The sequence below is a fragment of the Rhamphochromis longiceps genome, linkage group LG9, assembly GCF_057381845.1.
Source record: "Rhamphochromis longiceps isolate RC_006_pf linkage group LG9, R_longiceps_female_GT1.1, whole genome shotgun sequence".
NCBI classification, from domain to species: domain Eukaryota; kingdom Metazoa; phylum Chordata; class Actinopteri; order Cichliformes; family Cichlidae; genus Rhamphochromis; species Rhamphochromis longiceps.
Genome location: NC_140565.1, coordinates 24860746 through 24888740, shown reverse-complemented (window position 1 = coordinate 24888740; position 27995 = coordinate 24860746). Strand labels below are relative to the sequence as shown.

Genomic DNA, 27995 nt, shown 5'->3' with positions numbered 1-27995 from the left:
GTCATTTTTAAGGAGGAACCTCAGAAACACCGCGGGGCTTCAGGTCAAACAGTCCTTGGACAAGATATTAAACCCTAAGTACCCTCTGATGTTTACCTGGGTGAAGATTGGAAATGTGTGTGTGGATTCTGCTTGCAGTGTAAAAAGAGCTTTGGGTTCACAGTGATAGTAAAAGAGGGCTGTATAAATTACAGTCCATTTACCTTGGACTAAACTAAGAGAAGGTAGAAAGCAGAGAAGACTAAATAACCTTAATAGTGTAGTTAAATTAACCAATATAACAAATAGCTGTGCAGCACAGTGGTGCGTCAGTCGCCTTCCAGAGGAAGCCTCTATCTTTGAACCTGTCCAAAGATACTTGTCAGTGTAACTGGTGATCCTATAGTGGCCGTCGGTGTGACAGTAAATGGTTTTCCGTCTTTAATTAATGACAGGAATGAGAGAGGTGGATGAAATCCACTAAACTGGCACTGGATCTAGTTGTGTATATCACAGAGCCATCAAAGGGTAATCCTCAGACGTGCACAGCACTGTGCACCTGCACGTGTCATCGGCCTGTTGGAGCGACGTGTAACATGTCAGCTCAACCTTTTTTATTCTAATTGACACCAAAAAGCTCTGAAGAGGTTTTTATGAAGGAGTAAAACCTTTGAAATGTACCAAGTTCTTGAAATTCTGAAGTAAAACAGCTGCTATCTAAGCTGGAAACTAGGAAAATGTAGACAGATTATTGGTTTACAAATCAAAATACAAAGTTTAACAAACGTATTAGACCAGCACAAAATGTAAGGTTTATGCCACAGCTGCCCTAAAGTACCAGTATTGGTAATTACCAAAATCATTTTTGATGTTTCTGTGATGGTTAATCCACAAGTAGGGTTGGTAGGGTTTGGAAATTATACTTTTAATGGAAAAATATAAATAAATGAATATATAAATATATAACTGTAAATAGTATAGTTAAGCAAATTATTATTATTTTTATTAAGATGTCAACTTAGAGTTATTTACTTGCATTCCTGAAGAGACAAATTTAGTTAAATATTGTGCTTGATTAATTTTTGACTTTAACTGAGCACAATATTTGGGTATAAAAAGATGAATTCACTTCATTATTTGACTAATAAATAAAAATCTTATTTTCAGTTTTGTCAAAGTTTTTGACAGTTTTCTAATCTAATAATTTTGGTAACTACTGTCTACATAAGACATTTTAGAACCACCACAGTCTGGAGCTAAAATAGTCTGTGACGTGATGTTATTTTATATAAATAGCTGATATTTATATTTATTTTTCATCTATTTCCTCTCAAGTATTAAATAAAGCGTTGAGAGTCACAAATCACATCACAGGTGTTTGTTTTTGTACTTTGTTTAGAGACAGAAAATGTTTTCTGACAGAAAAGTTGAAATGAAGTTAAAATAGTATTGGTATCAATAGATGTTATCCTAACTGATTAACTAAGGATTCAGTTTACACCCAAATTATTTTTCTATTGGATAACAGACAGACTGCTTATACAGTTATTTTTAACAGCACCCAGAGCAGAAATAGACAGAAAATGTACAACTAAGCTGTAGTGCCTCTTCACCTCACTGTACAATACCTTGTGCAATACTTTTTGTAAATAGTCAACAGTGCAATAGACTCAATACTTGAAATGTGCAATTCACTTGTATTTTTATTTTTTATTCCTATTTATTCTATTTATCCCCTTTGTATATTTTATTTATATTTGTCTCTGTATTTATGTGTGTGTGTGTGTGTATATATATATATATATATATATATATATATATATATATATATATATATATATATATATATATATATATATATATATATATATATATATATATATATAACAATAACAATTCTGTAACTGTAACTTCGGTCGTTGCTGTGCTTTTTTTTGGAAGTCGAATTTCCCAGAGGAACCCACCCGAGGGATTAATAAAGTTCTATCTTATCTTATCTCTTATCTTGTCAGGTATTTTATCTTAATGCAACTTTGCGCTGCAGTTCTTTTTCTTTATAAACCTGACCTTGGTCTAGGTTCTCATTGAATCTAGGCTTTTTGTTCCCTGCGTACTGTTCTGTTACTCCCCGCTATGCTGCTGAGCAGGGAGATGACAGAACAGAAGGATTTCAGAAGTACAGCCTGACGAACCACGACTCACGAGTCTTATTGATGGATGATTTTGCAGCTCCTATTTTTGGCTTCCTGTAGAGCCTCCAGTTTGAATAGTGGCACTGGCAGCTGCCCACTGATGATACGGCACAATCAGCCTGCCTCCAGAACCCGCTTCATAGGCAGATTGTCGCCGTACACGTCATAGCCACATCATTCTCCGTCGCACGTAGCAGGAGGTGACCCCTGGAAAGAAAGATAAATATCCCAGCCTCCTCTGCGAGTAGCCCCCACCCCCCCTTTAGGATTGATCATGCAGCCAGGCTAGTGCATAAGCACTGATAGCCTGCATGCCGTACACTAAGTGCATCGGTATGATTGATTAAGCCAAAAGATTCATGATGCACTGCACCTGAAGATTATTGTTCCGTGGGACTGAAGTCTTAGCTTATGAGTGGCTTCAAAACATAAGGCAGGATTCCTCAGCTTCAGGAGCAAATGTTAGGTTATCACAGTGTAACTTTAGATTCGGAGTCAGAGGCTTTGGCCTCTCAATCTAATTGTGAATGAGTAGTGGGACAAAGCCTGCTTTGGATCAGCGCACAGGTGCCTGCTTTGCAACATGATTTATTGATGTCCCTCGTGGCTTCAATGGAGGACTTCAGCGAATGTCACCGGTTTTCCTATGCACTCAAAAGAGCCCTAATTCAGCAGGTTTTCTTGCATAAATTGCCCCTCCCTCCCTCTCTGCCTCTGTACACCCTGCGCTTTTATAATGGAAAACAGGTTGACACCATTAGTCAAATAAACGAGGGCACAGTCTCGCAGTAGTTTTAGCCGGGCCGTTATTTGTCTTCATGATATTAGCATGTGCTTTTCTTGATGGTGATCGTCTGAGTGACATAGATAGCGAAGGCAACAGGTTGGTGCGAGTGATAAACGGGCTCCTCCTCGTGAAAGGAGAAAAAGCCTCAGTTCACCAGCGAAGGTTCAAACTCCGCACTCGCCTCCTCACTCCTTCTTTCATCATCGCCACTGAAAGTGGTCTGACTCCTTTTGTGGGGGTTTTTCTGCTTGCGAGAAAATATCATGTCAGACTGAAAACAGCCAACATGCACACACAGCCGTCATGACAAATTACACCCATTTGGCTCAGTGTGCAGCACAGTGTATGTGTAAAGACAAGCAGGTACATGTAATCACTGCAGACACAGAAATTCAACAACACAGACTGTACAGGTCGGGAATAGGTTGATTTCCTGTTTTCAGAAAAAAATAAAGATGCAGGTGTAGCAGAGGGCAGAAAACACGATAACTCACCTATTATATTATTATATTTCCTGTTTTTAAACACGTAACTTTTCCTGTGCAATCTGGGTTTATGTAAAGCAGACGTCAGAGGGTGCATTGCATATAAAGTCTATTTCAGAGAGAAAGGAATAAACATACTACCCCGTCACCATCTTCCATTTATTTTATTCCTATTAAATCTGCCCAATAAGGCTAAACCATCAGTTGGAGTGCCGACATTTTCCTTCAGCCGTGCTGTGTCATTGTGTATGCTTTTATATTTAACTGCTGCTACTTTTAGTCTTCAGCTGAACACAGAAGAGTCAGTTGTAGGGATACAGCAACAAGCAAGACGTTGGAGGTGCTCCTCATGTCTCAGCTCTTTTTTTTTTCAAACCACAAACACACCACTGTTTAATAAGAAAGTCAGTTTATGCTATACTGCATAGAAAAATATCACAAAACGTAAAAATCCAAAGCAGTCAACAATGAGGGGACCTGTTGGCTCTCATTTGCTGTGAGGATCACTGCAAACTAACCCTTAAAACTAGCAGAATGGATTGATGAGTGTGTTGTGGACATCCTCAGATTTAAACTGTATTTGACCGACGTGTTAGGCAGCACAGTCATCAAAGCAAAATGAGGGAATAATGTAAGAATTCCACCTGCAGAGGCCTGCAGGTTCAATGATCAGTGCTGAGGTGCAGTAAAGCCTTTTTGGTGGCTGCCCATTGATTTCTTAGTATTACAGTATAATAAACCACCTTGTTCATAATAATGTATTAATTATGCACAGGCAAAGCTACAGCCACAATATAGCATAAGTTATTGCATAAGTTATCTGCCATGAGGGTCTCATAACTGCTCCCCACAAAATCAAATATCTGTTTTCCTCTGGCCTCTGGCACTACTTGAATTGTTTTGTTGCTAGCTGTCCAGTTTTGATATTTATGGTATCTGGAGATAACTGTTGTGGAGATGCCCGTCTTCTTTTAAATATAATGCCACTAAATTGAAGTTGCCTTGTGGTGTTCAGAAAATGTATTTCAAAGAAACTCAGCAGCAGTGACTCTTCATGCAGTCACTCCAAATAAATCTATTTCCTTTCTATTGAGTTATACTTCTTCTGGTTCGGTGAGAAACTCCACCACGTGTCATTTCTCTGCACCATTCAGAGCTCTGATTCTGCCCATCGATGGCGGCTAATTTAGGATCACCAGTTAAACCTAATTTTCTCTGGACTGTTGGAGGAAACCTATGGAGGCAGAGGGAGGACATGCAAACCACACAGGAAGGCCACAGACTCAAATCAGGAACCATCTTGCTGTGAGGCAGTAGTGCTAGCCACTGAAACACCTTGCCACACAAAACTAATTTCAATTAGAGAGCCTTGAAGGAGTCCTGTAATGTTTTTTTTCTTTCATCTCACATGATCACAGAATTGGAAGCATGCCTGCCGCCTTCTTTGGCCACCTGATCCATTTTAGCCAACTTTCTTTGCCCCTCACTGGAGGACAGAGCTCTGCACCTGACACGACGACATTAAGGGAATCCTCTCTTTGACATCATACAGAGCCAAGTGTCGAGTGTTTACAGCAGGTCGGCTTGCACTGACCTTAATATTTGAACCTTTAGCCACGTTTAATATGAGAATCCACCAGTGTAAAAGCATACTGGTCCCCAGTAATTATAAAAGTAAATGTCATGGTTACATCAGAAAGAGCGTCACTCAGAAAAGCTAATAAATCATAAATCTCCACACCTCTAAAACAGAATCTAAAGGTTGACCTCATTTTGTGTCCTGCACTAATTAATATTTGGGCAGTCAGACATCAGTGCATGCTAACTTTTAAAAAAAAAATCAGTTTTGGCCCTTTTCACATTTTAGATGTGATGTTTAATAAAATATAATTCGACTAAACTGCAAAGTCCTAAATGAATATTAATCTCCACGCTGGTTACAGATCAGAGAAGCCCATGTTTGAACTAGCTGGGAGAATCTGTGCCAGTGCATTTAGTTTGTTCATTTCTGACATAACTTTATAAACGGACGCTATGTTTTATTCAGCAGCAGAGTGTCAGGTTGCCGGGTTGTGACAGCCAGGCTTGTGTACTGATTGAAGGCATGACTCAAGCCAGACCCCGTCATGATAAACATCCTCTCTCTTAATCGGCCTCCGTTACCTCTTTTATCTCCTTATTTAAAGCCTTCTTGCATCTACGTGGTTTCAGTTTGCACGGAGACATCTTACACCTACCTATCCAAGGAGTCACTATTTAATTCGTCCCGATTCAGTGATTCGGCCTCGTTTCGGAGGTTGATTTTTGTCCTAATATGCACACGATTCACATTACCCAGCATCAGTAAAAGACTAAACACCTTACAGTTGACAGGCTGCATTTTATTCTCCTGCTTAAAAGATAATTTGAGGGTAAATAGAGCATCCATAAATCAACAATGGCCCCGCGTGTTGTCTCCCCAGACATTGGTCTGGAGCGGGCTCTGTGGATTAGAGACGTGACAGACCTGGTTAATGGAAGGCAGTGCCTGGACCCTCTCTCCTGCAAGTCTGTGTGATTGAGTATGGAGGAATATGATTAATGATTCAGAGGCTGAGTTTAAATAGTCAGTGCTTTGGGGTTCTGCCCGAGTGTATTTTAAACCCCTCATGGAAGAAAATGGAAAAAATATTCCTGTGGCGAATAAATTATACTACTAATAATATTTGATCTCTTACTGCAGCTCTTTGTTGTACGTTCTACCCAGATTTCTGTTTCTGTCTTTATCCATTGCTCCTTAATGATGGTCATAACCTCTCAGTCATATTAGTACCTCGTGACTGTGTTTTGAGGTATTTTTTTAATGAATTAACTTCAAATTTACTTGTTTGAGGGTCTACAGCTCTGCCTGTGTACACAAGCTGTTTTCTTTCCCTTTCCATTTTTATTTGTTGAGGTTTTCGTTTGTCATCAGCATGACCATTGCATATTATTAAGGTTATAATAGACATAAAAATTGAATAAGATTTAAACAGAATAAATATTTTGTATTTTCCTTTTTTCCGTCTAATCTTTAAGCCAGTTTTTAATAAAAGATTGTGAATGATGATCGTTAGTGTAATCAGTCAAATCTGATCCCACTAAAGCCTGATAGAGCTCATTCGCATGTGTCACAGCACTCGATTTACCATAAACTGGTAGAAACATTCAAATGAGCCACTAAAATAAGCTGACATGCTTTCCTATTAATGACAAAAAAACAACAACATAAAACCCCACTTTATCAGCAGCAAATAAATATATGGCCTCTATCAAATACACTATTTCTTGAGTGTTTAGGGAATCTTTCGACATTCCTACTTTGGACATCCGCAGACGGAAGGAATGACATTTGACCCAAGTGCCACAGACAGGTCTGAGAAGTTGAAGAGTGATCTCACACTGATAATGGTCTGTTTGTGGCATTTGTTGTCATTAAGATAAATGTTAAGTAATGCTGGTCTTAACCATGAAGCAATAAGCCAGTGATTGGTGTCAGACTAACTTAATCGCTTCCCTATTTCAGTAACCGTGACTAAAACACACTAACGTGCAGTCGTTTTAAAAAGAAATCATCCTGTATCATTCCTAATGATCAAGATATAGTCGATCTAGCCCTTAACAGATTTTAAAATAAGGTAAATAAACCTCAGATGATCAGTCACGGATGAAATATCACACCATGTCATATTCATTTAACAATAACGAAGACAAACTGGAGAAGCACTGTGTCAAAAACTAAACATCACTTATGATTCGGTAGTTTGTAGAGGCACCTTTAGCAAAAGTAATTTAAAGTAATTCTTTTTTTGTATTACTTTATCAGTCTCTCACATAGTTGTGGAGGAATTTTGCCCGCTCTTCTGTACACCATAGCTTCAGTACTTCGCAGGCATTTGTTTATGTACTTTCTACTGTCTCTAAAGTTCCCAGCATTTCAGTCAGGCAGAGGTCTGGACTTTGACTGGCCATCACAGCACTTTGATTCTTTTCTTTTTCATCCTTTCTGCAGATTTGCTGCTGTGCATTGTGCATCGGGCCAAGCATACTGTAATTCATTGTTTATACATCTAAGCAAAAACTCCTTGGAACGTCTGCAGGTTGTTCAAACGCCGCAGATAGACTTCTGACCAAATCTGCTACGTACTCGCATTTTACACCGTTGCTAATACAGCTACGATCTGTGGACTCTGTGAATTGCATTTGTCTTACTTTTTGTCTGTGTTGCTTTAAATGCCCTGGATTTTTATTTTTTATTTTTTTTTTGTGAAACACTTTGTGATTCTTGTCTTGAAAAATTATAAATAATTTTTTGCCTTACTTACTCACTTAACTATATAAAGGACTTCAACTCAATGACTGCAATGCACCCGGGTCCTGTGGCTGCAAAACAAGCCCAAATCATTACCCCTCCACCACCGTGCTTGACAGTCAGCATTAGGTGTTTGTGCCGATATGCTGTTTGGTTTTTGGCTAGTGTGGTGCTGTGCATTATGGCCAGCCATCTCCACATTGGTCTCATCCATCCAAAGGCCATTGTTCCAGAAGTCTTGTAGTTTGTTCAGATGCAACTTTGCAAACCTAAGCTGTGCTGCCATGTTCTTAGAAAAAAAAGCGGCTTTCTTCTGCCTTCCTATGCTTCTTTATTGTTTTCCTAATTGTAATTTCATGAACTTTAACATTTAACACGCTAACTGAGGAATTTCGAATCTGAGATGTAGTTCTTGTGGGTTTTGTTTTTTGTAGTGTCTGGCCTTGGGGTAAATTTGCTGGGATGTGCACTCTTGCAAAGATTGTAAACTGTCTTCAGTGTTTCCCACTGGTGAATAATCTTTTTCTAACTGTAGAGTTATGGACTTCACATTGTTTGGAAATGGCCTTTTAACCTTTCCCAGATTGATGGGCGGCACCAGTTGCTTCTCATGCCTCCTTAGCATCTGACAAGATGTTCTGCTTTCATAAAGATGCTCACACTTGCTGATTAACAGTTAATCAAGAGCATTTAATTAGCAGCTTCTGGCTTCTACCTAGTCTCTTAATTCCTTTGGAAGCAATGAGGATGTTCTTAGGTTTTCAGAAACTGTTATATGTCTTGTTTTGTAATTTATCTGAGCTTATATTTACCTAATTATAAGACCAGCTAAGGACTAGATGTTTTTATTATGTCTTGATATGTAAAACCTTCAAATTGAAGACCGTGTTGTGCTTTCTTTGTGCTATGACTGTATACCAGACAAGAATTTAGATGATATTTATTGTTGCGTAGTCTGTTGTCTGAATATAGAGTCTGCACAGTGGGGACTCTGCTAATGTGTCGGATTAGTTGTGATTAAGTATAAATAAGGGGTGGAAAGGAGAGAGTTAATGTGGAAATTAATAAGCCCTTTCACATTCCTCCCTCTATGACTTTCTAGCTGTCTAGATAACACTATTCCCCGCTGGCACCTGCTAATGTCTTGTCACTACGCAGCCTCCTTACGGGATTGAGCTTGAGAAAGCAAATCTGTCAAGCTCTTAGAGATGGCTTTAGCATTTTAAGTAGGCCATACTGACACTGAGACTGTCATAAATCAATCTACTGTATTAATTGTAGGAAAATCATTAGAAGTCATTATGTCTACTAACAAGACACATTTCACCATCTGACTGTTGACTCTATTTTATGATGACAAAGGACAGTGTAAGAGGTGAACAGAGTAAGCATTTTTCCTTTATGATAAATCATCTTTTTCTATTACTATTTTTCTATTTTTTTATGTCATGTCTAAATATGCAAATGAGACCTTATATATTTAATGTACCAGAGTGCATAATTCCCCGTAAACTTTGGTTAAAGTAAGGTTAAAAATTCTAGTTTCAGCTTGTTGACATTCCAAACTCAAAGGTTTGTAACACTTCATAAATTAGGAAATAACCAAGTTTTAACTGATGGACTAACTAATATAGATGTGGTACTTTACTGGTTACTCAGGTATTTTGTGCGGCTGTCCAATGGTAAATGTGTAAAAAAATAAATCTAAATGTTGTCTGAAAGGACAAATTAATGACTTACACATGAGAAAACTTGTTTTTTTCCTGATGTCTTGCTTTAAACAAGAACATTTATAGAAACTGGATTGCTAAGAATATTATTTGCAGCTATATCTTACTGTTTTATTACAAGAGAACTGCGTGTCCAAGGAGAGAAGCATCCTCTCCGTCCCAGCTGCCACCTTATCCATGCACAGATACACGCAGTAGCGCTGTTCTAGTGAATAATGCAGTTAATAAAGCAATCTAGTTAAACTAGGTGACTGACACGCATAACGCTTCAGTAGATTAAAGGCTAAGAAGCATAATGAATGCAAGACAATGCCACACTTATCAACTAAACAGCCGAGCAGTCAGTTATAGCCGCAGGGCTGCAGCTTCATCAAGGTTTGCTAAACAAAATGCACAGGAGAAAAAAAAGAGTTTTAAAAAATCAACTTTACAGGAAACAATCAAGAGTTCGTGAGACTAAAAAGGATTTCTATGTTATTCTGTTTGCTTCTGCAGGTGTTCTAGCATTCCTAGCACTGCCAGCAGGACTGGTGTCATCAGCACAGGAGCTGTACCTCAGCCACACATCCCAGGACTCTGTCTACATGGCAGTCACACACAGCAGCCCCTTGTCCTCGCCCAAACCTCCACCCCTGGACTGGCATCAGGAGGGGTCGAGTAGCGGGGAATGGTCACCCAAAGGCATGCAACCCACAAATGCCCTCCTTCCTACGTCTGCTCTTCCCCCTTTACACTTGCATCGGCTTGCCCAAGCTTCCAACTTAGCTCGTGAGGATCCTCCCAGTTATGACAGAGTCACCCCAAACACTGTGAGCACTGGCAGTCATGTGAATCACCCCAAAGAGCCCAGCTCTGATGTTGTAAACAGAAGTCTCATGCACAAATTGGTCAGGGCCCATAACCCAGTTACAGTCAGCACTAACCAGGCCAGCAGCAGCAGCAGTCCTAAATTTCCTAATGCAGAGAGGCCAAATATAGATGTGGAATCTGCTGCTATAGGGGCCCCAAACCCCCTAGCACCTCTGTCCAGCTCTGGAGCAGAAAAAGGGGATGCACTCGATGCAAACCACACAGGGCCTCAGAAGCTGAGTGTAGAGGAACTCGGGCAGCGGTATGCTCCACGCCTGCAGCCCCCCTCTTCACTCTCAGTCGATGCTGATGCTGCACGAGGCCTGAAACTCAGGAATCACGCTGTAGGATCCTCGCACCACGCCATCACCCTTCGCGAGGTGCATGGAGTGGACGAGCCCCCCACTGCTCAGTTGGTTGTCACTGTCAAGAGCCCACCACAGAATCAAACTTTCACTGCGTCCAGCGCCCCGTCCACCGTGACGGGCGTCACAACACAGAATTCAACACTCACGCCCGCCACTCGCACTGCAGCGAACGACATCCCCACTGTGGAAAGTCAGTCTCAAGGTTCTGTCCAAGGTAACAGCACTGACCTGCTAGGGAATGCAACTGCATATGGGGAGCACTTCTCCAAGAGCACATCAGTCAAGATGGAACAGCAGGCAAACAGCTCAGAGCCCACTTCCACAACCAGCGGGAACTTCCAGATCACACAGTTGCCAATCACCACCGCGACACCTGGCCACAACCCAGGCACTGCTATCGACTCCACGTCATCCCAAAAGGACATCTGCTTTAGCAGGATGGCCATCGTGTGGATCGTGCTGGCCATCAGTGTGCTCGTGTCCTCGTGTTGTAAGTAAAACCAGAACAGCTTGGAAAACAAAGAGAGTCACATTCTGTCTGAAAGAAATGGTTTGGTATTTAAAGAATCTCAATCGTCTGCTGCACTGCAGAGAGTTTATACCACCTTCACACTTGTATATTTAATAAGAAGCCACAGAAGCCACCGTGTAGTTTCACATAAAGAGTGGGAAGAAAAAGAGAAATGGGCTTAGTTAGATAGGCATATCTAAGTTAGTGGGTTTCCCTTGTTTGGTTGTGGCTTGAGATTCATATTTAACCTCTTTACATTCACCTGCTTGTGGTGACCTGTTTTTTATCGATTTAGCTTCCACCTTCTTTCATCCAATTTAAGTTTACACATGCCATAGTTAAAAAGTTTAAGAAAAGCTGCATGAAAATCATTTAAAAGGTAACATCTTGTGTGTTTTTTGGTTTTTAATGTGCTTGTGCTCAACCCTTAATGGTTTAGCAGCAGCCTATGTGTTAATCCTCTCATCTCACTATTGGAAAAAATGACACCGCACCAGGTCACAGTATTTTATATTGTAGATCACATTGTTATAACACATGCATATTTTAACCATTATTAGTAATTTTATTACATTTCTGAAGTGAGTTTAATTCATTCTTAAGTTTTGACTTTTCTTGTCTTTGTTTATCTCAGTCAGCTTCTAGATTTCCCAGAATCCCTTTTGACTGCCTCCAGTTACACTTCAGGGCCGTTCCTTATGAAATTAATTTGGTTTAAAAGGTTTTCACTGGTGAAAAGCTATTCCACCCAAGGCAAAATATAATTTTGTGCACTCCAGCCCACTGAAAATGAAGTACTTTTACTTTCTGGTTCCTGAAAGCCTTCTCGTATATTTTCACCGAACGACTGGCAGCTCAGAATTTGCAGTATTGATTTCCAACTGCAGCATGTTGTCCTGAAACATGACAGGCTCTTGCTGAGCAGCAGGTGTGGGTGATTTCAGAGGCTTTTTGAAGCAGCAGCTATTCCCGTTTCTGTGCTGAGCCTCGTTTTTTTCCTCTGCCCGCTGTAGCTGTGCTGTTGACTGTGTGCTGCATGAGGAGGAAGAAAAAGTCTTCAAGTCAGGAGAACAACCTCAGTTACTGGAACAACGCCATCACCATGGACTACTTCAGCAGACACGCCGTGGAGCTGCCCAGAGAGATACACACTCTGGAGAGTGAGGTACAAACTACTGACACTGTTAGGCTGCCTTTCTGTTACTGCTCTGCACCGCAGACACTTAAAGAGGCCGCACATTTACTTGATGTTTCGCTATCAGTCAGCAGAATGCATTTAATGAATATGGAAACAACAAGAGGATCCATGTCCATGAGCATGACGCTGTGCCGCTGCGATTAACGAGGATTTTTTCAAATTTTTCCTCAGGGCATCTGATTCTTAGACAGTTCTTCACATCAAGTATTCACTTAAACTTACAGCAGCAACTGAATCTCAAAGACTGGCTTCAGTGTCAGTATACTGAGTAGTCTTTTTTTTTTTTTCATCATTGTTTTTATTGCAGATTTTCCTTTAACACGACAGTGTCTCGACAGTAGACACAGAACAACAAAACAGTACAAACACAAAACGTACACAACAGCTCTTAAATAAGGCATAATACAAGATACAAAATACAAAATATAACATACAAGAGGTGGTGAGTCAGTCTTACAGCGCCCGGGTGGTGATCACGTGTGTAGTAGTCCTTTGAATAAGATAGCGGAAAGGTCCGGTCCAATATAGTCCAAAAAGGGGTGCCACATCCCATAGAACTGACCCACACTGTGGTGTATAACGTGTGTGAGGTATTCCAGAGGAATCAGTTCAAAAACTATTTTGCGACAGCCACAGACAGTGGGAGTCCTATCGTTGATCCATTGTAAGAGGATATTTTTCCTGGCTGCAAATGTTAGAGTGTTATACAATCTTTTGTTGGCCGCCGCTTTTAGGCGGTCACTTGGAAGACCTAGAATCAGGGACAAAGGGTCCATCTCTATATCAACGTGGAAGATTTTCCCCAGTTCACCTGTAATGTCAGCCCAGTATTCTTGAAGCTTATAACAGGACCAAAAACAGTGAGTTAAAGTCCCTACATCAGTTTTGCACTTAAGACACACAGGGGAAAGAGAGCGGCTGAAGAGGTGTCTGCGGTGAGGGGATACGTGTAATCTGTGTAAAATCTTAAATTGGATTGCTCTTGTCCGAGTACAAATTGAAATCCTTTTTGCGAGAGACCAAACGGTATCCCACTTATCTTCATCTATGGTTACCGACAGTTCCCTCTCCCACACACCTCTAATCCCCTGCGCATCAGTGGTAGTCAAAGCATTAAGCACATGGTAAAATGAACTCAGAGACACCGTCAGCTGTTGCCCAAACAAAACCCTCTCAACATCAGATACTTCAGGGTGCTCAGCAAGGGTTGTATTGTGAGTGATATAGTGTCGTATTTGCAAAAAACGAAAGAAATCCTGTCTAGGCAAGCCGTAACTGTTGGTAAGCTGTTCAAACGACATGAGTTCACCACCCGAGAAAAGGTCACCAAGAGACTTAATATTCTTATCAGACCATCGTTGAAAGCCGGGGTCCAAAGAACCCGGAGGGAAAGCAGGGTTATTCATTATAGGGGTAAAGGTTGATGTTATTCTCGATCTTCCCTCAAGACGGCGGACAATTCGCCACGCTTTTAGGGTGTTGATTGTTACAGGATTTGTACAAAGGGCCTTAATTCCGTTAAAATCATTACAAAATAATAGATCGCTCAGTTTGCATTGTGACAGAGCTGTCTCAATATCCGACCAGATTGAGGTTTTACCCCTAACCCAGTCGCTCACAAATCTTAAATGGGCAGAAAGCTGATACAATCTAATATTAGGTAGATCCAAGCCGCCCCTGGAGCTTGGCAGATGCAACACTGCCATCTTGAGTCTGGGTCTGCGCTTGTTCCAGATGAAAGAGGTGAGCCAACCATTTATGTCCTTCAGTACTCTCTTAGAGAACAAGACGGGGATCATTTGGATAGGATACAATAGCCTGGGCAGCACATTCATTTTGATCAGGGCAATGCGTCCTAGCCAGGAGACAGGAAGTGACGCCCACCGCTCTAGGTCCTGTTTGAGTTTGCCAAATAAGGGTGTGAAGTTGGCTTTGTACAATTGGTCAAGAGACGGGGTAATAAAGATCCCCAAATACACAAATCCATTAGGAGACCATTTAAAAGGAAAGGAAGGAACAGTAGCCGGCATTGTGAAAAGAGTACCGAGAGGCATGGCCTCTGACTTAGCCAAATTGATTCTATAGCCAGAGAAATGGCTAAACCTGTCAATCACCTCAATGAGACTGGGTACGGATGTTACAGGGTTAGTCAAAAGAATCAAGATGTCGTCCGCGTATAAGGTTATTTTATGACACAGCTGTCCAATCTCTAAACTACGTATTGTGGGCGTCGCCCTTATGGCCTCAGCAAGAGGCTCTATGGCCAGAGCGAATAGAAGGGGCGATAAGGGGCAGCCCTGCATAACTCCCCTATGAGTGTTGAAGTAATCAGACCTAAGTCCATTAGTCAGGACTGCTGCCTGTGGATTATTGTAGATAACTTTGACCCATTTTATAAAATTCTCCCCTAAGCCGAATTTGCCCAGAGTATACAACAAATAAGACCACTCAATTCTGTCAAATGCTTTCTCCGCATCGAGAGAAAGCACCAGGCCGTCAATAGATTTTTGCTTGAAAGCTACAATAGCGTTCAGTAAGCGTCTAACATTGGTGGCTGAGTTTCGACCCTTTATAAAGCCTGTCTGGTCCTCCCTTATCAGCACAGGTAAAAAATTTTCTAAGCGGGTGGCCAGAATTTTAGAAAGCAGTTTCCTATCTACATTCAAGAGGGCTATAGGTCTATAGGATCCGCACAAATCAGGACACTTCCCTTTCTTTAGAATTAGGGAAATGTTGGCTTCCTTCAGTGTCTGCGGGAATTCACCCGTAATGAAGGAGTGGTTGAACATATCAAGAAGCGGTTCCACAATAATATCCCGAAACTGTTTATAAAATTCACAACAGAAGCCATCAGGCCCTGGCGACTTTCCACTTCGCAGTGATTTAATAGCCTTAAACACTTCGGTCTTAGTTATAGGGCTGTTAAGGGCAGTCTTCTGTTCCTCTGACAAATTTGGTAAGTCGAATTGGGTGAAGAAATTATGCATCAGCTGCACCCCCTCCGGGACTTGTTGAGAAGAGTACAAGGCTTCGTAGAACTTCTTAACACAGTCATTTATCAGTTTGTTTTCATATATCTTGTGGCCACCTTCATCAGATATCGCTGCAATGGTATTCGATTCTGCGCGCTTCTTAACATAGTACGCCAGACATTTACCGGCCTTATCTCCATGCTCGTAGAACCTCTGTCTGGTGTATTTAAGTTTCTTCTCTGCATCTCTGGTAAGAAGGCAATTCAGCGCTGACCTGAGTGCGGTTATTTCTTGCCATAATGGTGGTGATGGGGAGGCAATATATGTTTTCTCCTTATCCATCAATTCGCTCTCTAAAGATTTTTGTTCCTCCATCCGTTGTCGCTTCTTTGTCGCAGAATACGAAATAATTAGGCCCCTCGCATAAGCTTTGCATGTTTCCCACAAAACAGAGGCAGTAGTAGCTGAGGGGGTGTTGATATCCAAAAACGCTTTAAATTCTGCAGAGAAGTGAGAGGTAAATTCCTCATCCTTAAGAATAATGGTATTAAGCCTCCAGTGGCGGGACCTATGAAGCGCAGCTTTAAGATCGAGATCCATGATTACCCTAGCGTGATCTGAGATGATTATACTTGTTATGTCGCACGATACTACTGAACCTAAGTCAGTTTTCGGGAGAAAAAAGTAATCAATTCTAGTTTGGGACCTATGCGGAGCCGAAAAAAATGTGTATTGCTTATCGGAGGGGTGAGTATATCTCCAAGCATCCACAAGTCCAAACTCGTCGCATAGAGCATGAAGCGCTTTGGCCTGAGGAGAAGGAGTTGCAATGCTGTGTGGAAATCTGTCCATAAGCGGATTTAACATTAAGTTGAAATCACCACCAATAATAACGGTAGAGTTAGGAAGAAATGGGGCTAATTCCAGAAACATTTTGGTAAGAAAGGTAGTTGGGTGGGCAGGTGGAAAATAAACATTCAGTAATAAGATATTTTGGCCTTGCAAAATCCCTTTGACTATCACGTAGCGGCCCTTCAGATCCTTAACGCAATCAGTTACTACAAAAGGTACATTTTTCCTAATCAACACTGCCACTCCTCTACTTCTTGTAGTGAAGGATGAAAAAAACACTTGTCCATATAATCCTTGTTGCAACTTCAAGTGTTCATTATTATCAAGATGTGTCTCTTGTAACATAGCAACATCTACACCGTCCTTTCTTAGACAAGTAAATATCTTCCTCCTCTTAATAGGGCTGTGAACCCCTCGTACATTCCAGGTGCATATTCGCAGCCTACTCATTATTAGACTTATTCATGTATCACACAAAGCATATTGAGCCAAAGGGTTCACCACACCCTGGTTGAAAAAATAAATAAATAAAATAAAAATAAAAAAGGCATGAAAGAGCTGTGTGACGGAACATTCAAAGAACAGTGATTTGGCAACAGCCCTACTAAACATGTAGGGAAAAACCAATCTCCTCCTGCCCGTCGGGAAAGCCGAAGGGCATTGCACGCGCGTAACTCACGCCTACCCAGTCCGTCCGGTGCCCGATGGGGTGGAAGATTTCACCTGGTCGCTTATAAGCAGCGAGGACGAAAAAAAAAGAGTCATATACGCCTAGATTCGGCAAGTACTCACACCGGTTAATTAAGGCATAGTGTGAAGAAAAGGAGTACTCCGGTGGTTACGGGGATTCAGGGCAGCGAGTCCGCGTAGGACGCAGCTGCCTCCGGTGTGTTAAATCTCTTCTCCTTGCCGTTGGCAAACAGCCTCAGTGTGGCGGGGTAGAGAAGCGCATAATCCACATTCTTCTTCCTCAGGCAGCTTTTCACCTCGTCGAAAGCCTTGCGTTTCTTGGCTACCGCCGCTGAATAATCATTAAAGAAGGAGACTTTGATCCGACTTGTTGGTTGGTTCGGCTGCGTAGCCAGGCGCCGAGCTGCGGCCATCACACGTTGTTTATCAGCAAAGTTGTGAAGCTTCATAATGATGGGTCTGGCGCGCTGGCTGGGGCCCGGCCTCGGTGCTAGAGAGCGGTGAGCGCGGTCTAGTTTGATCTTCCCATTTTTAGTTGTGAGCTCGAGATAGGAGGGGAGCCATGACTCCATGAAGGCGACAACATCATTTCCCTCCGTGCCCTCGGGAAGCCCGACCAGGCGAAGGTTACATCTGCGGCTGCGGTTCTCTAAATCGTCCATGTGGTCTGCCATGTCAGTTACTTGTTTTTCGAGTCGAGCCACTTTCGCCTGCAATACACCTGCCGTGTCTTCCACGCCTGAAATCCGTATCTCGGCGTCTCCCACCCGTGTCGCCAGAGCCTGGATCCGAGACGTCTGTTCACGGATTGCGGCCAGCACAGTATCAACTTTAACATCCAATAAAGTTGTAATGCTGTCAGTTATCTTACTCAGAGCCGCAAGGATATTCGGGTCGATATCACTCCCAGTTTCCTCAGCGTCAGCGGAGATTTCTGTGTCGCTGGCGTTAGCTTCTTCAGGCTCAGCCGCCATAGGACCCACAATGTCACTAGCTTGCACAACCGGAGCTGTCTTTTTCTTAGACCTGACGTTAGGCATTTTAGAAAAATAGTCGTCCAGACTCATTATAGAGTTACTCCCACGCACATTTGTAACGTTTCACCAGGTGAACACGTATTTTAGACGGATAATCGGGGGACCTCACCGGAGCACAGCGAGACGGGTGTTCGCGCTACGACGCCATCTTGCCAACCTACTGAGTAGTCTTTACTGATACATTATTAGTAACTTGGTATTAGTAATCAATAAACCTCAGCTGAGCGGTTTTAATTACATACAAGACTGCAAACTTTCAGTGAAGCATCATTTTAGTTATATTTATCAATAATATCGGTCTGTGCATGCTCAAAAGATAGAAACCAGTGTATAAAAATCCAAAGATTAAAAGTTAATTTTCTGATATTTTTGAGGCATCCAACAAGCATTCATTATATCTGTTTAAAAGAAAAGCATTAATAAGCCAAGATCAGTGTTTCATAAACACGAGTGGTGGGACCCACTGCAGGTGCTTCAGATTACTGCAGACAAAAAAATGTGAATAAAAGACAAAAATCTGTCAAGCTTAATCAATAAATAAACCTTAAGAAAGATCAAAGATCTTCAGTCATTCTCAAATTATCAGAAAGACTCATTTAATGATGAAATTTAATGATCGGGTATGTGTATTTAATAAAATGACACTGAGCTGTTTTTATAATGTTTTTGGTCTGGTTGAGGATTTTTGACTACATAAAAAAAATCTTTGAAGCAATGATGCGTTTATATTATTTTAAAAATTGCTTTACAGAACAGAAAAACACATTTAGGCTTCACAGATCAATAAAACAACAGCTGATGAGGTCTGCGTTTTCATTTTAAAAGGTCTGTATCATCTTCTTGTGGTAAATAACATGTCTTCCATATCTTTCCTTCTCCGTCATGTTACGTATTTTATGTTTTGTTGTGAACAAATGGATAATCCAAGCTAAACTTTGGTCTCTTTAATTCTCATGTCGCTTTGAGCTCTGGTAGAAATCTTCTGAACCAAGAAATTCTACTAATTGGCAGCGTTTCCATTTACTCAGTAAATTCACAGCTTAATCTTTCAGCACACGTGTTCCCACTTAGTTTTTGCTGTAAGTAGCTTTGGGATTGGTAAAATCATCTTGTTCCCAACTGTATTATATCATTTGTTTAAAATAGTGTTCTGGCATGAATTCAGTCTTTATTCATTCCAAAACAAATCACATAACACAAGATAAAGACAAATCTGGATTCTTCAGTATTCACCTCACAGCTACATGAAGTTTCCGTAAACTCACTTTCCTATAATTTGTCAGACATTGCCTATAAATATAACAAGATGTCCAACATATTTGACCTAAGATTTTTATCTGACACTTTAAACTCTTTAAATCCTGTGTATCCTCTTTGCTTCTGCAAATCATTATATCTGATATCACGCTCCACACCAGAAGCTCCCAGGTTTTTAATAAAGTGATATGAGGCTTTTACACTGTAAAATCTGCAAACCAGGTCATTTTTAAGCTACTGTCTCCCACTAATTAGAAATATTCTGCACTTAATGATGATAATTTTACACACATTCCCCTAATCGGTGTGCTTTTTAAAGGGGGCTTGGAAACTTTTAGGCAGCATGCAATTTTATTTATTTTATTTTATTTTATTTTTAACTAACCCATTCATATTTATGCAAAACTAAGGCTTTGTAGGCTCAAGTCCAGCTCAAAGCAGAAAGTGTAATATGTTGTTTTTAGGTGCATGGCAGCGCCATCTGTTGGAAAAGATGGGATATAACAGAGGCATATTATACTCTCTGCAAATTCCCCTCTCTATTCTTTTTAACTGTATATTTTTATGTACCATTGCTTGTTCTCTTTGCATGTTTATTATCTTCTCTGTGTGTTTCCTTTATTTTATTTCTCTGCCTCCTCAATTTGCATTCCTTTGCCGCCTGTCGGAGGTGTCAGGAGAGGGAAGCTGAGGATCGTGTGTAGGATGCCCTTGGTGACACCCAGGTGTTGTTTCCAGCTTTGCACGTGTCCGTAGAGCAGAAGCCTCGTACTGTAGCCTCCCTGGTGCTATAGGAAAATGACAGAAATGACTGTAAACCTGATGATGGTGATGGTGATGATGATGGTGTTCCTGTAGTTCCATGTGATTGGATGAAAAAGGACTTTTTCAAAACTACCTCCTGCACCACCTCATTACTGCTGACTCACCATCACCCAGCACACTTAGATTAACACCCTCTGCTGCCTTCTTCTGAGTCATTCTCCCTTTTTATTCCTCCACTTGTGAGGCTCTTACATCTTCCCCACCACCTCCCCTTTGTATCTCTGATCGCTGAGCTTTTTTCCACATATCTTTGTTCACCATCTCCTTAAAAGCCCTGATGTGCACAAAACCCATATTTTATCTGTCCTCTTCCACGCTAAACTTGCTGCTCGTCGCCTGTAGAGAGACTCAGATACAGTAGCGTGTGCGCTAACGGTGAGCCCTGAAGCGTGAATCATGAATTAGAGCTGCTGCTTAACAGTTACACCTCCTTTCCTTTTTTTTCCACTACGTCTTATTTTGTGCATGTACTTTTTGCAGGATCATGACACCTGTCTACCCCCTAATGGAGACTACAGCGGCAGCAGCGTGGTCCTGGTTAACCCTTTCTGCCAGGAGACCCTCTTCATCAACAGAGACAAAGCTTCTGCCATATAGAGACACAGAGGGGCGAGAAGCTCTGCAGATCCTCGTCCTCCTCTCCCCCTGCTGTTCTTGTCTATTTTATATATGTGGTAAATATTCAGAGACTTCGACTTTATACTGTATATCACAAACACAAAGAGCAACCTGAAAGAAGCGCGGCGTAAACAGACGCTTATTTACTACGAGGATGCACCTGCGTATTTTTCTGATGTACATTTTCTACAAAAGGCTTAATTGTGATAAAGGTTTTTATTGTCTTTATAAAATTACAGAGTATATGTGGTTTTGTTTCTTTGCAGTGGCTTGATGGTGAGTGCACTGTGGATGTTGCCACACAAAATCTGCTTTAGAGAGAGACACATGTGCTATAAAAAAGATTAAAGCTGTTCTTTGTAAGTTTAACTTTCCTTTAAAATCAATCCCTGAATACTTACAGCCTGTTGAACTTGAATAAGCACCTAGATAAGTCGGGGGGAGGAGAGGCAGGGATATGTGGAGGAATAATGGTTGTGAAATCTGAGCCTGTATTTATCAAACTTACTAAAAATGATCATTTAGAACTAAAAGTAAAGACTGGCATTAAAATGACTCAACCCTTAAGAGTGGCTTTCAAATGATCAGTTTGCTCAGACTAGTCAGATACACAGATTGATTTTAATATTAAAAATGTATGTTCTTTTATCTGGTAATGTTCTAATTAAGAAGATGATTAAACATCCATCTATTTTTTTTGGCCATTTATCCAGCCCGGGTTCACTGAGAGGTTGGAGCCAGTCAATCACAGGCCTAAAACACAGAGACAGACAAGCTTTGCCAGGTATCGAGGGGACTAGGGGGTCTGAGGGGACGGTGTAAAGCTGTAGTGGCATCCTGGTTATTAAACATACATAAAATAAAACATTAAAATTAATTTGTAGAGTCAATACGTTTCTATTGTGAAAGTAAGAATTAAACCTCATGGTCACAATTTAAGCAAAGCAATAAAAACTCGCTAAAGTGAAAAGATGTTTCTGGGAGCTGGGCCCTTTATGAATTCACTGATTCACTTTGGTTTTTAAAAAAAATATTATTCTAAACAGAAATTTAAACATTAGATGAAATCAGGTATACAGCTGCTACACTTTGAGATACATTCTAGGAATTATATAGCAGCTAAGGGGCTTTGACGCAGGCAGCAGTGCATGATGATGATTCCAAACACCTTAGCCTCAGAAAAACAGTCAAAAACAGTGAAGACCGGAGCTGTGCTGTGCAGCAGACAGTGATAGCATGGAAACACACAAGTTCACCAGTTCTGCAGTTTGTTTTTAGGTGAATTTTAACCCTCGGCAGTTTGATAAATACAGGCTTGGATCTTATCGGTCAGTCTGAGCAGGTCTTTGGGCGATGTGGAGTCCAGCATCCAGCAGTTTTGAATAGCAGCTTTCAGCTCTCAATAAAAATGGAGCGGACTTAAAATGGCCTTTCCCCTTCATGCGTCACCAGCTTCTGCGAAGAGGGACCACATAGATGTCTTAATTCCTTACGTTGGCCCTTTATATATCAGTATGCGTGTGCATGTAGGTGCACTGAGGCGTGCGTGTGAGCAGGCGAGCTGCGACGTGCCGCCCCCTTTAACCAAATGTCACGGTTACTTTAAAGTTTAATTGAGACTCTGTGCGACGTTCAGCTCAGTTTTTGTGCGTCCGCTCCTGTGGGTGCCTCTGTACGTTTGTCCCGTCTGTTTGTCTCTCGTGTATATCGTGGAGTAGCTACCGGTCATGTGCGAGAAAGAGTTCCTCGCTGCTGTAGGAAACATTTAGACCACCCTTGCTACTGTAAGTGTCTCCCTCCATAGACGGCGTGTTTATCCAGTATTGCAAACCGTGTCAAAGGCTGTGTTAGAGGCAATAAAAACAAAAAATTAAAAAAATATATGCTGAGACAAATGAAGAATGCTGTGAGCACGTACAGAGGCGATTTAATCAAAAGTGCGTTATTTAGTTTCATTATTAAATCTGTGGTCCTTCTGTCATTTGTTTTTACTTTTGCATCGCTGCCGTTTTTTTCAGTAATCAATGCTGTCTGCCTCTACTGTCGCTGAAGATTCTCCGTATTGTATGATGTTGTTCTGAGATCACCTGGTGAAGAGGTGATGGCGAACAACACAGCTAATTGATATTTCCCGCATTGGATGCTCACAGCCGGGCTTGTTGTTTTTTTGCACGCTCAAAAAGTGGATATTTTACAAAAATGTTCAGTGGCACGGTGGAGCAGTGTTCAACATTATGTATTTTTTGTACTGTCGTATACACACTGTACTTTTTACTGCTGAGCAATAAAACAATGGGGGAAAAACCCATGGATTACTCTGTTTGTCTGATTTGTTCTGACTAGTTAGCTGCTACCTGTTTGTTGATTACGCAACGCGCACTGTAAACAGTCTTGCCGAGCACAGCACATCCATTGAGGCAGCGAGCTGGATTTTTCTCTTTGTGCACTGGTGCTGCATCTGGTCAAGTGACCTCTGGCTCGGGATGCTGACGTCAGTTCGGTAATCTGTTTACAAGCCTGCTTTACTGCTGAGAGGAAGCTTATTTTAAAGTCAGTGTTATTCACCCATTTGTTGGCTTTGTAGAAAGTCTTTGTAAATTAATTAATGACTAATTGTTTTGCTAGTTTTTTTTCAATATCCTTATTTTTGAAAGGAAAACACATTCTAACTTTAACCATCATTACTGATATTTAATATAAAATTGGGGTTAGAAGTTCACACACACATACACATAGGCATTATTTACTACAGCTGGTACTTTCTCTTGGCCAAATAAAAAGGATTTGTTTGACAGCACTCACTGGTTTGAGCAATACTGAGATTAATGGGAAAGTCCAAAGAACTCGGAGAAACGTTTAAAAGGCGAATTATATATTTACACAACTTGGGACGGTCTCCTGGAGCCAAGTATGTAAGTGCAAGTTATTTGGATGTGTCACAACTTTGCCGAAGTCTGGAAGAAGACCCAAACCGTCATCCTTAGATAAGAGGAAACTGGTTGGGATGTTCAGGAACAACCCATGAACCATCAAAGCACAAGTCTGCCATGAACTGGGAGCTGCTGGAATACCAGCGTCACTGTCCAACCAAGAAAGAAGCCCCTGTTCCAAAATCATCACCCTCAAACTTGGCTGAAATTTGCAGCTGCCCTCATGAACAGATAAAGCAAAGATGGAGCTATTTGTCCACAATGGCAAGAATGTATGTTTGGAGGATTAAAGGTGAGGCTTTCAGCTCTTGAGCATGGTGGTGGTAACATCATGCTCCTGGGCTGTTTTGCTACCGGTTGTACTGGATGTTGGGAGTAGTACTACCTCCAAATTCTTCAACTTCACCCCAAACAGCAGTTAAACAGTTGAAACGTGGACACTGTTGAGTGAACCACACATAAAAACTGGTTTTGCAATGGATAAAGCAGGCTAACATTAAGCTTCTGGAATAGCCTCCCCAAAGCCCCAGCCTCAACACTATTAAAATGTGTGGGCTATTTTTAAAAGCCAGGTCTGTGCCAGAAAAGCAATCAATTTAAATGAACCAATTCTGCCAAGAAGAGCAAAGTCAAGCTAACTTTATTCATAAAGGGCTTTAAAACAGCAAGTACTGACCAAAGGGACAATTAAAAATCAGCTCTCACACTCTTGCCAATGAAAAGAGACGGGTTTTAAGAAGTGGAGAGTGAAGAAGCCCGTCTAAGATCCACCACTGTCACAGGCAAAAGCTCTGTTCCTTCTGAGCTTCTGTTGTGTCCTCGGCACACCTAGATAGCTGACCAAAAATCAAGAAATCAATCTCAAATCAAGGGCTCAAAAATATTTAATAACACCTTTTCTGCTTGAATTAAAACAATACAGCTTTTCTTTGCGTTAATGTAAAGAAGTCCAGGTAACAATGGACCACAATCACCCATCTGACTTAATATAAAACAAAAAGTGAGTCACAGGAGGACATTTCTTCTCATCTTTCTCATCCGTTGAGAAGCTGAAATCTTATATCAAGCAAGAATTTGAAAACTTTTAACTAAAATGTTAGAATAAGACACAATGTGACTTTTTTGCAGCTTGTTGTTGGCAACAAATTCGAAATGAGCCAATTTATTTAAAACAAACAAGCAAACTTATAGGTTGATATTTTGTCCTTGCAACATTTTTCATTTTTTAACACAAGCTTTAACTAATTCTGCGTTCTGATTTATTCGTATCTTGAACTGCATCCCAGCTTTTCTTAGTAGTCACATCAAATAGAAACACACAAAAACCTTAAAAAAAACACTGATGTGAAAGGAAAGGGAACATTTCAAAGCCCCCAAATTACCATAACAATAACTGTAGATATGAATCATACTCATTAATAATTATTCTGCGTAGGCATATCAGAGACCCAGAAACGGTCATTACTGTTTTCCAGCAGTAGACTGTGTTACCTAATGCAGGCTCAGCACATTAAAAGACTAATCAATCATTCACCACTCATGTCAGGCCAGCTGAAAGCTGTTGGCTAGTTTAGTTTCTGGAGTAAAGGCCTCTTGGGTTTGTCTTTTTTGCCCACCGTAATCTCTTCCTTTTGTTGGTCAGTCTGGTTGGGCTTTGTCTTTTTAAATATGCCAGTGACTGCATGCATTTTGAAGGTAGCACTTAACAAAGCCAGTTGTGTACTTCTTTAGGGCCTGTTTGTTGTTTTGTTGGTTGGTTTGGTTGGAGCCAGTTTGAGTTGTTCTGTGAAGCTGGAATAGCCTCTTTCTTAAAAACACTCTGACAACTTCCAGAACAGTTCTCTTATCTGAATTATCTATAACTAAAAGGGACATGACAACATGTTATCTGCATTCAGGACATGCTTGAAAATGCAGTAATTTTCAGAACGATTAAATCTTCATAACAAAGGAACTGTCATGGTCCCCTCGTCCTCCTGTGCCAACCTACATTTCCCTCTATCTCGCTGTGTGCACGTGGGGGTGTGTGTTTGTAATTCTGCTTGTCGGCTTCAGAGGCTGAGCCTTCTTGTGTGTCCTCTGCTGGCAGGCCACACCTGCAAGCTGTTGAGCAATCACTCACCTGGGTGCAATCTGATGATTACTCAGCGACTACTTAAGGTGGAACAGTTCCCAGAAGAAATTGCTGGGGTGTTGCACTTGCTGTGGTAGTGGGAGCACATGAGGTGCAGCATGGGTAGTGCGTTAGATTTTGTGAGAAATTCAGCTTTATCTTTGAGCTTAAATGATTCTCTGCTGTGCAGATACTCCCTCGCCACATGTAGGGGAAGTCTGTGTAGGAGAAACTCTCCAGATATCACCCACCTGCTTCACTCAGAAGACACCAAACAATTGACTTTTTTGTGAGTTCAATAAACCTGTTAAACTTTTATTCCTGTATTTGAGTCCAGATCTGGTTTGGTCCTTGACAAAAACACACACTTTTATTTTGTCCAAATTATTATTCTGGAAGAAAAAAAAAATACAAAATGTTAAAATATACGATCCATTGTGATGTCGTCCCAGTGGAATCACAGCACTACTTGTTTCATTATTTTATTTTCATTTCTAATTTTGCCACTTTCAATTTTCCAGGAATAAATTGGCCAATCAGTTTATCCAAGCAAGTTATAATTACTATTATGTGGATACAGTACAGCAAAAATATAAACATTATTTTTATATAATAGAAACCAACCCATACAAGCTATTAGAGCCAAAGACATTATAAGAAAGAGACATAATACCCAAGAAGGATGGAAGGAAGGAAAATACAGCAAGGAGTTGGCATTGAAATTTGGTGGAGGGAAAAAAAAGCTTTTAAACCTTACCATAGAACAAAATCATCAAACTTGTTCAAATTTTATTCCAGATATGCAGATTTTATGTTCTGTTAACCAACTGAATTAAAGCTAATTTAGACGGCGTTCAAAATAATTGCCAAATATTTAACCCGAGCTTTTACCAAGATAGCAGTATTGAGACTTGCTTCTAGAGGACAGGCCTCTGTTTTATGGGTTGCAGACAGTGCAAGTGAGGGTACTGCAAATAAAAGCTGCGCTGGACAGACTTTGTGGGGTGACCAGATCCCACCAAATTAAATGTCGAGCCCTGAGTTTGTTTAAATCATGACATTTTGATATACCTAACTTTAAGAAAAAAAAGAGGTAAACTATTGTGATTACAGGTTCTACATCACTCAAATGAAGGACAAATAAAAGCAATTAAAGCGTTTTTTCCAACTATTGTGATGCCACACTCCACCCTGCTTTCCTATTGGCCTGTTTGTGTGGCTGGTCTCATCTGCAGAGGTGGTGTGGCTCATTTCCAGTTGGTGACAATGGTTAAACCAGGGCTCAGTGAGCCATTGTTCTTTATAAACGCCCTCAGTGCTCAGATGCTGTGTGGCTCCCCTCCCTGAGACATCTTTTGGATTTTGGTGCAAATAAACAACATTGCATACATCATTTCTTCACCCATGCACTTATTTACACCAGTGATCGCATTTGTTACACACCTTGTGGTTAGTTTAAGCTCTTTCCTTGCTTCTGGATAACATGTGCTGACATATGAGCCCAGCTCTGCTTTTTATAATTAGGGGAACAGTGGTAAACCTTCCCAGGAGTGAACGCTCTACCAAAATTACTCTAAGAGTACACTGATGACCTATCCAGGAGATTGCAAAAGACGTCTAAAGACCATGCAGCATTCAACAATACAACAATAGTTTTATTCAAGAATAAGAAAGAGACTGGGTATCCATGGGAAAGTCCAAAGGAGAAAACCACTGCTGACCAAAAAAGAACACAAAGAGTCATTTCACGTTTTCCAAAAAAATATGTGGACCGACAAGGCAAAAGCTGAACCTTTTACAAGGTTTTCACCCCGTTGCATCTGGAGTAAAACTAACACAGCATTTCATAAAAAGAAATTCATACCAACAGTCAAACGTGGTGGTGGCAGTGTGATGGTCTGGGACTTCTTGCTTTGGCATGACCTTAAACAGGCTGTTCATGCTGGAAAACCTTCCATTGTAGATAAATTAAAACAACTCTGCAAAAAAGATTTACCCCTCCTTATCTCTGTGATCTGCTTCATATCACCACAGTTTCCCGCTCTCTCAGATCTTCATCTGCCACACCTGCTCGCCTTACCACTATGGGGCACAGAGCTTTCAGTCGCTCTGCTCCTCAGCTCGGGAACTCACTTCTTTCAGCCTTAAGAAATATAGATTCCCTTCCCTTGTTTAAGTCACAACTCAAAACCTACTTGTTTAAACTGGCTTACTCGCTTTAATACAGATTTTGCTTGCTGTTTTTGTTGGGGGGGTTTATTTTTATTTGTTG

General features: G+C 40.9%; 1 protein-coding gene across 1 annotated transcript in view; it reads left to right on the top strand.

Annotated features, from left to right (window-relative positions):
• tmem108 (transmembrane protein 108) overlaps positions 1-22716 on the top strand; it is a 67291-nt gene extending 44575 nt beyond the window's left edge. The window contains exons 3-5 of the mRNA XM_085419027.1: positions 9999-11210; positions 12245-12396; positions 20543-22716. Coding sequence (XP_085275153.1) covers positions 9999-11210; positions 12245-12396; positions 20543-20659 — 1481 coding nt within the window. The 3' untranslated portion in view covers positions 20660-22716. The remainder of the gene's footprint in view (positions 1-9998; positions 11211-12244; positions 12397-20542) is intronic.
• The last annotated feature ends 5279 nt before the right edge of the window (positions 22717-27995 follow it).